The sequence below is a fragment of the Staurois parvus genome, unplaced genomic scaffold (genome assembly GCF_062004578.1).
Source record: "Staurois parvus isolate SC_StPar_1 unplaced genomic scaffold, SC_StPar_1.0 ptg000978l, whole genome shotgun sequence".
NCBI classification, from domain to species: Eukaryota; Metazoa; Chordata; class Amphibia; order Anura; family Ranidae; genus Staurois; species Staurois parvus.
Window position 1 is genome coordinate 389917 of NW_028318774.1, and position 8969 is coordinate 398885.

The 8969-nt window shown below is 42.0% G+C and overlaps 1 protein-coding gene across 1 annotated transcript in view; it reads right to left on the minus strand.

Moving 5' to 3' along the window:
* PRPF39 (pre-mRNA processing factor 39) overlaps positions 1-8960 on the minus strand; it is a 46576-nt gene extending 37616 nt beyond the window's left edge. Inside the window, exons 1-2 of the mRNA XM_089657222.1 lie at positions 8804-8960; positions 710-1022 (exon numbers count right to left, since the gene is read on the minus strand). Coding sequence (XP_089513348.1) covers positions 710-1000 — 291 coding nt within the window. The 5' untranslated portion in view covers positions 1001-1022; positions 8804-8960. The remainder of the gene's footprint in view (positions 1-709; positions 1023-8803) is intronic.
* Between the last annotated feature and the right edge of the window lie 9 nt (positions 8961-8969).

An 8969-nucleotide genomic window follows, 5' to 3' on the forward strand; every position in this document is an offset into this window, starting at 1 on the left:
AATGACCCCATAGTCTTCTAAGACATTTCACATGTCCAATAAGACTACGGGGAGGGAGGGAGGGAGGGACAACTTCCGCTTCCGATCGCCTAGGTGATTGCAGCAGAAGTGGGAGCGGGGACCTGTCAAATTTGAGTACCCGCTCCCCAAAGGTGCCAATCCTTAATGGGGAGTGGGGGACAAAACATTAAAGCGGAACTTGCCCTTTTGGGTGGAACGCAGTGAAAGTACACACTGTCAAAGGACTATGCATTCGGGATTACTTACTAAAACTGTAGAGCACAAAATCTGGTGCAGCTCTGCATGCTAACTAACTAGTTTCTATTCAGAGCTGCACCATAGTTTACACTCTCCAGTTTTAGTAAATTAACCCCATTATGACAATTTTCCCTCTTTCTAATCTGTACATAAACTCTCTCAACTGTCTCCAATCTTAACATCTTAGCTTTCACAGTCCGTTTTCTGCTACCAAATACTGCACACATTTAGAACCTTGTCACATGTTTTAATACAAGTCAAACCTTGCAGCTACAGTTGCTTCTGCCACAGACACGCTGCAGAGGCGGTTATAACAAAATATTTAGCCATTAAATTGAGAAAGTCATACATTTGTACTACAGGAGGCACTATGGATTCTGTTTCATACAGAAAAAGGCAAAATGCAACAAGCACAAAACATTGAGCTGACCGAAAGACATTTCTGACACACCTCTTGTTCAATATAATGCAGCAGATAAGTCCAAGTTGTAAACTCCTCAGGATTGGCTTCCACAGCCTTCCAGTACTTGTCAAATTCTGGGGGGAGTGGTGGCTCTGGCTCTGTTTTTGGAGGGGGTTCTGCCGCCTCCTCCACATCAGGTAATGAATCCTGTTCCGGAGACTGCTCCATTGCTGTAACTTCTAGAATATCTTTATTGGCCTGGGAAGTCTCCGCTGTGGCTGCCGCATTGTCTTCTGAACCCTTCGTCACAAGACTGTGATCAGACTTTGAATCCTGCATTTTGGCAGCTTATTACTGCAGACTTAAGAAAATAGAAAAAAAAAACCCGATTAATTCAGCCAGCAGCACAAATCATACCACTTCATAACTTTTAAAAACAAAGCATGGCAATTTATAAAAAAATTCTGAAATAAACTATGTTTAGATGTTGGTGTACCCAGAGAACACATTACACAGATGCAGGAAGCACAGTATTACCTACAGTATAGGCAAGGCCACAAATGGGCTTTTCTCTCATTGCCTGTAGGACAGCAGCATTATCAAGTAACTGTAAAAAAAAAAAATGGCCCAACGTGCACTTACAGTGTAGAACTTTGATAAAACAGCAACTTTTAAAATTATTAAGGTCCTGGTCACACTTAACCCTTTGAGGACCAAGGGACGTATTTGTCCCATATTTTTAATTGCGTGTATCATCTGATTAAGAACTTAAAACTCTTTTTTTTTTTTTGGTTTGAGTCAAAATATTAGTTCTTATCAACAAACAACAAATGGATCTAGCTTTTTGCCAATTATTTCATGAAATGGCTCAGTTACAGCAACTGAAGTGTACGAACTTTAAAAACAAAAAAATTGATTCTTTTGGTGCTCCAAAATCTTACGGTCCTCAAAGGGTTAAGCGATTTGGAATCACGGGCAGAATCGGCGCTAAATTTGCAACAAAACACGCATTTGGATGCCATTCATCCTTAAGGGAACCCCAAACATGGTGCGACTTTGCCTCGATCATCGCACAGCAAGACAGGCGTGTAAAATGCGCCTGGCTTAAGCTTCTTTGCTGCAAATGCACACAGTGCAGCCCATTCTAGTAAATGGGCTGCCCTATCCGCAACACAGAATCGTGTGAAAACTGCCCACACAAAACCACAATCGGGAATACGAGTTCCCCCTACGGGAAATGTGAATGTGGTCTGATTGTACACACAAAGAACAAACTTGTCACAGCCAGAAAGATGCCCTAGATCAGGCACGTCAAACTTTCAGCCTGCTACAGGTAGGCAAGCAGGGAGACCCCTCTACAGCACAGTGAATGTGGTGGGCAGGCATAAGACAGAACACTCGTGTCTCCAAGCATCTGCAGTGTGCTGGATGGGAGAAATAAGCACAGCATCTGCAGCTCTGGAGTGATCACAGCAAACAGACTACCTGAAATCAGACACAGGCTGGAGTTTCAAATAGGGAGATTGTTTAAGGGCCAGTTCACACTACCAAAATGCACTCTGGATGCATTCTGGATACGTTTTTGCATACAGTTCACACCACAAGCAGTTCCAGTGCAGTTCGCTATGTTCCAGTATGGTTCTGTGCAGAAAAAAAATGCATGTTCTACTTTTTTTTTTCTGCTCCGGTAACTGAATGCACTAGTGTGAACCAGGGCCATTGGAATACATGGAAAACACTGTGCAAGCATTTTTGATGCAGAAAAAAAAAAGCGCACTGGACTGCATCTAGTGTGAACTAGCCCTGAAGGCATTTGTGGGCAGGGAGCTGATGGGGCGGCTTCAAGGCAGTCTAAATGTGATGGGCACAAACAGTGAATATAGCACAGACTGATGGAGGTGGGCAGAGGCAGCAAAGTACACTGCCCTGGAGATCCAAACGCTTCCCTCTATCATCAGATTATTTTTCATCATTATCTGTAACACGCATACATCTGTCAAGTGTAGGCTGTGTATTAAAGTGGTTCTAAAGGTAGAAGGGTTTTTTTATCGGAATGCATTCCTTCAGTGTGCAGCTCCCCCCCAATACTTTACTGAGCCTGATCCAGTAATGCACAAGAGCAGCGGCTCTCCCTGGTCTTTCCCTCCTCATTGGCTCCCTCTTCTGTCAATCACAACCATTGAGGAAGAAGCGGGGGCTGAAGCCAAGCTTTTTAAAACGGAACTCACAGACCAGCATAATGCTCTAAGTTGAGCTGTTCATGCACAATTCAGTTCACAGTGCCGGAGAAGTCAGTGAGCAGGCAGGAAGGGGCATTTAATTGCAGAACAGATGTTGCATGCCTGCCTGGTCATTATTTAAAGCGGAACTTTAGTTCAGGTCTAAGACAAACAAGGCTTTTCTTTTATTGATTAACTTGCAAAATGTTTTTGTTTACTTAAATGCAGGGTGGATAAAAATCAATGATTTAAAAAAAAAAAATATATATCGATTTTTTTTATTTAAAAATCAGATTTTTTTTTAATAAAAATGCTTTTTGAGGAAAATATATTACCATCCATAAGGTTATTCCATCATGAAATAAAGATTAGTTTTTTAATTATGTAGAATAAGGCTGTATATGTTTAATTTTTTTGGTAAATAAATTCCATGAATCCATTCACAATGTCATGCTCTTCCAGAGGTTTTTGTAAGATTATTGGGCAGTTTCTCTGCCTACAAGATATTATCACAGATGCTCGGTTTACTTTTGCAGTTCTCAAAACTGAATTTGACTCAGCGGAGATCACATGCCTCTTCTTCACAGCAAAAATGTTATAACATGAACAGAGTTAAGAAAAAGACCTTAATCCTAACTTCTACAAACCTATGAATACAGAATCAACCCCTTCAGTGCTACGTTTCAAGAAGTTCAGTGAATAGAATAGAAACAATATTTTACTGATTGTTTGGAGTGGAATAGATCTGCACAAGAAGAAAGTGATACTAAGTGTGAGGAGGAAGGGGCTGACAGTCTACGTTTCTTCAAATATATATATACTGTTTAGCCAAATTAGTTAACAAACATGGATGTTTAAGCAAATCACATATGCTGGAATGTTATTGTTTCAGTTGAATAAATCTATTTAAATTATTATTACGGTAATGATTATCCTATTAAACTGGGGATAAAAAAAACTAATCTGAAAAGTTGTTATTCTAAAAATCTTCATCTACTTGTATATTAAAGTTATACCAGCAAGAATTAGTCTTTATATAGAAAACTAGGATTTACATCAAGCCTTACTGACTAGTGATTTAAATTGTGATTTAAATCAAATCCACCCTGCTTAAATGTATTGCATTTTCATGTGTTTTACTACAATCCAGATGTGATCCATACAGAAAAAAATGCAACATTTGTTGACTGCACTGGTGTGAATATTTACAGGTATCGATTCCTTTTTTTATTTGATGGTTGAAATAAAGCTATAAACTATTTTTGAGCTGTTTGGTGCCGGATTTTTGCTTTTACACTAGAATAAACAAGAGCCACTGGAATGCATGGAAATCACTGTGCGTTTTGAGGATACGGATTTTGGGTCGGTTCACACCACAGAAACACAGCCTAGAAGTGTTTCTGTATGCATGTTTTTGATGCATTCCGGGGCATTTTTCCCCCTTCAGTTACCTTAAATAAGGACATGTGCGTTCTGGTGCATTTTTAATGTATTTTACCACATTCCAGTACAATTCAGTGCAGAAAAAATTGCAACTTTTTCCTGGAAATGGAACAGACCACATTGGTGTGAACCATGCCATTGGAAACCATATAAAATACTATCCGTGCATTTTTGAGGCAGAAAAATAAGTGCACTGGACTGGATGTGGTGCGCACATCGGAGGCCTATTCACACCAGAGTGACAAAACACCTATTCACTCCCCTTCCTGTCAGGTGCCCCCACAGCTATCAGCTTGCTATGGGGGCACCGCTGCTTCGTGTGTCCATTCACACACAGAGCCATGGCTCAGCTCCGCCCCCTCACCTTTGTCATTGGCTCACTGGCTGTGATTGACAGCAGTGGGAGCCAATGGCTCCTGCCTCAGCCAATGACGAGAGGGATTCCCGGGAAAGCAGACACTCCAGTGCACATGCTGGATTGAGAAGAGGCTTAGGTGAGTATAAGGGGGGGCTGGGGGAGATGCTGCACACAGAACATTTTTTACTTTCAGGCATAGGAAGCATGAAGGTAAAAAAAAAAAACCTGAGCCTTCAGAACCACTTTCACTCCAACTGCATAGACAGTCCATTAGCCGAGTATAATGCTGGCCATAGATGGGTCGAAAATCAGCAGATTTTTCAGCTGGGGATTTATCGGTAAAGTTGGGGGGGGGGGGGGGGGGGAAATCGGCCGATTTTGCCAGCAATAATGGGCAAGTCGGCCGATCGTTTTACCAATAAAAAATCTGCACATGAGCCGTGACCTGCAAGAAGAAGAAAAAAAAAAAGAATTCTAGTCCGCTATTATATTTGACATGAAAAAGTCTTGCAGTTGCAACAATGTATCTATTTGTATCCGAATAAAACATCTGTATCCGAAATGGATACAAATAGATACATTGTTGCAACTGCAAGACTTTTTCATGTCAAATATAATAGCGGAGCTCTCTGCAGGGACAGAATTAAATGCCGGCTGTAGATGGGACGAAAAATCGGCCAATTTTTTTTACTGTTGTTGGTAACGTCGGCCTATTGAACGACCGACTTTTCATTTTCTTTGTTTTTTTTTTTTTAAAAATGGCTGGTTTTCGACCCGTCTATGGCCTGCATAACTCACATTATTGCAGTGAAAAAAAGTACACCGAGCTATATTTTTCCACACTGTAAATGCACCACAATGCAGCGCACATAAAATCCCAAAGAAGACAGAAGTGACCTCACAGAAGACGTAAGCCTAGGAAAAATGTACAGCTAATGCACATCACTGCGCATGCAAAAACAAGCAGTAAATGCGCAGGTTCTGATGTGATGGCTAGCTCACACCACAAATGTGTCCTCCAGATCTGCATGCATGTTTTTGACACGTTTCCAGGTGCTTTTTTCGCTGTACTGGGGTGTGGTGCATTTTTGATGCATATTACCACATTCTAGTACAGTTCTGCGCAGGAAAAATGCAGCCTGTTCTAGTTTTATTTCTGGAACTGGAGTGCACTGGAACTGCAAGCATTGGTGAGAACTGTGCCATTGAACACCACTGTAATCCACTTTTTATGCATTTTAGATGCAGAAAAAAAAACAAAACAAAACACTGGAACCAGGGTGGATTTGATTTAAATCAAACTGATTAAATCACTAGTCAGTAAGGCTTGATGTAAATCCTAGTTTTCTACATAAAGACTAATTCTTGCTGGTATAACTTTAATATACAAGTAGATGAAGATTTTTAGAACAACTTTTCATATTAGTTTTTTTATCCCCAGTTTAATAGGTTAATCATTCATATTTGGAAAACTTTTCTGTTGTACTTAGGAAGGAGAAAAATAATCATTACCTTAATAATAACAATTTAAATAGATTTATTCAACTGAAACAATAACATTCCAGCATATGTGATTTGCTTAAACATCCATGTTTGTTAACTAATTTGGCTAAACAAAATATATATATTTTAAGAAACGTAGACTGTCAGCCCCTTCCTCCTCACACTTAGTTTCACTTTCTTCTTGTGCAGATCTATTCCACTCCAAACAATCAGAAAAATATTGTTTCTATTCTATTCACTGAACTTCTTGAAACTTAGCACTGAAGGGGTTGATTCTGTATTCATAGGTTTGTAGAAGTTAGGATGAAGGTCTTTTTCTTAACTCTGTTCATGTTATAACATTTTTGCTGTGAAGAAGAGGCATGTGATCTCCGCTGAGTCAAATTCAGTTTTGAGAACTGCAAAAGTAAACCGAGCATCTGTGATAATATCTTGTAGGCAGAGAAACTGCCCAATAATCTTACAAAAACCTCTGGAAGAGCATGACATTGTGAATGGATTCATGGAATTTATTTACCAAAACAATTAAACATATACAGCCTTATTCTACATAATTAACAAACTAATCTTTATTTCATGATGGAATAACCTTTGGATGGTAATATATTTTCCTCAAAAAGCATTTTATTTAAAAAAAAAATCCAATTACATTAAAAAAATTATTTAAATTAAAAAAAAAACATTTTTTTTTTTACTTTTTTCCACCCTGATTGGAACATGTGGTGTGAACTAGCCGAGGGCAAGTATACAGCATAGAAATGCAGGCTGGATGCGTTTCTGCATGTATTTGGTGTATTTTGTTCCCCCCTTTCTTCACCTAAAGATCCCTTTCACACTGCTCTTTAGCAATACTGCTGTAAAAAAAAAATATGTGTTTTTGCTGCGCTCTCTGTGTTTCAGATGCGGTTTTGCTGCATTTATTGATTGCTTGCACCTGTGAAAAAAAAAAGACATCTAACTCAAAACGCACCACATTCTCCATTCATTTCAACAAGCTGCGTTTTTGGTGTGGTTTTTAAAACTGCAGCATGCAGGACTTTTCTAAACCCGCTGCACACCCAGTCATATAGGACTTAAAGGGAACCATTTTTCTTGCAAGATAAAAAAACGCAGGAAAACCTTATCTGTGTGAGAGGGCCCTTAATAAGGACATGCGTGTCCTGGTGTGGTTTAGTGTGTTCCAGTACAGTTCAGGAAAAAAATGGAGCATATACTTTTTTTCTGTAACTCACAGCATTGGTGTGAACTATCCCCTTGGAAACCATATGACCTACTTTGCATGCGTTTTGATGCAGAAAACAGCTCAGTGGATTGCTTTAAAAAAACAAAAAAAAAAGCCTGGATTTCTTTCTTGGATACACAGAATATAACTGGATACTAACATCTAGGCTAGGTTCACATATGTGCGGGTGGTGCCGCTAAAGATCCGCACAAAAATCCGTGCACCACCCACACAGAGAACTGGGCGGGTGCCATTAATTCTAATGGCACGCCACCCGCACTGGAAATCGCAACCGTACTGGGAACCGAGGTTCCCATATGGGCTGCATTTTCAGAAGAGGTGCAGGGACTTCTTCACTGCGTGTCACGGGAGTCCTTTAAATGATTGGGCTCTCGCGTCTGCGCAAAATGCACCCCGCAGGAACGCGGATATGTGTACCGGGGGTAATAGGTAAAGCTGATACAGGGAATATCCGATTGCCTCTCGGGGGATCAGGAAGGAAATTTGTCCCTGCAGAAGCAAATTGGATCATGCTTTGCTGGGGTTCTTGCCTTCCTCTGGATCAACTGTGGGTGTAGGATTATAACTTTTTTTAATGGTTGAACTGGATGGACTTTTGTCTTTTTTCAGCCAGACTAACTATGTAAAAACAAAAACACAGTGGACTGCATGCGGTGTGGACTGCCCCTCGAAGGAGTGGATACAAAGTGAAATAAAAGTCTCCCTCTCTGATGTTGGTAAACATTGCATCAGACGCTCCATGGTGGAACACAGCGGTTTCTACAACTGTGGTAGTCGCACAGAAGCCCCGCCCCCACACACCTACACAGAGAATGAGGCCAGGGGCTCCGTGACTGAGGGGTGGATATGGGCACAGCTGCAGAGGGCTGATAATGGGGTATCTCCTACAAACCATCCCCTCCCCCCCATCACCACACACTGACTGAGGTGATCCTCCAGACAGGGGTCTGGAAACACCAGCTGAAGTACTACAAGTCCCATCATGCCTCTGCGAGTCTTGCCTGTGGCTGTCAGAGTCTTGCAAGGCCTCATGGGACTTGCAGTTCCTCAACACATGGAGGGCCATAGTTTGCACAATCCTGTCCCGTCCCACCAGGAGAGCAATGTGATGGAGCACGTGACTACACACCCCCTGAAATCACACAGCAGGCTGAGAGGCCCCCATATGTGGAGAACTTTCCATCCACCTGAGGCATACAGGATCCCAGGCGATAGGCCGCACTACCACGGGGAGGGCCCTCAGGCTGCCCTGATACAACACATTCCCCCCCCATACACCACACGGAGGCTCTCCACACCCCCCGGGCCTCGTGTGGGCCTTGCGGCGTTATGTACACGGCCGGCACCCCCAGCACAGCCCCAAGCCGCCAACTTACCGACAGCAGAGCGCAGCTCCTCCGTCCCACTCTCCGTCTACCTCCTCAACCCGGGCTTCTCCGCAGAAAAAAACCGTCCCCACAGCACGCGCCAACACCACAGAGCCACTCCGCCCAGCGCACCCGCGCACGTTACGTTTGACGTCGCCAACGTAGGCGCGCCCGT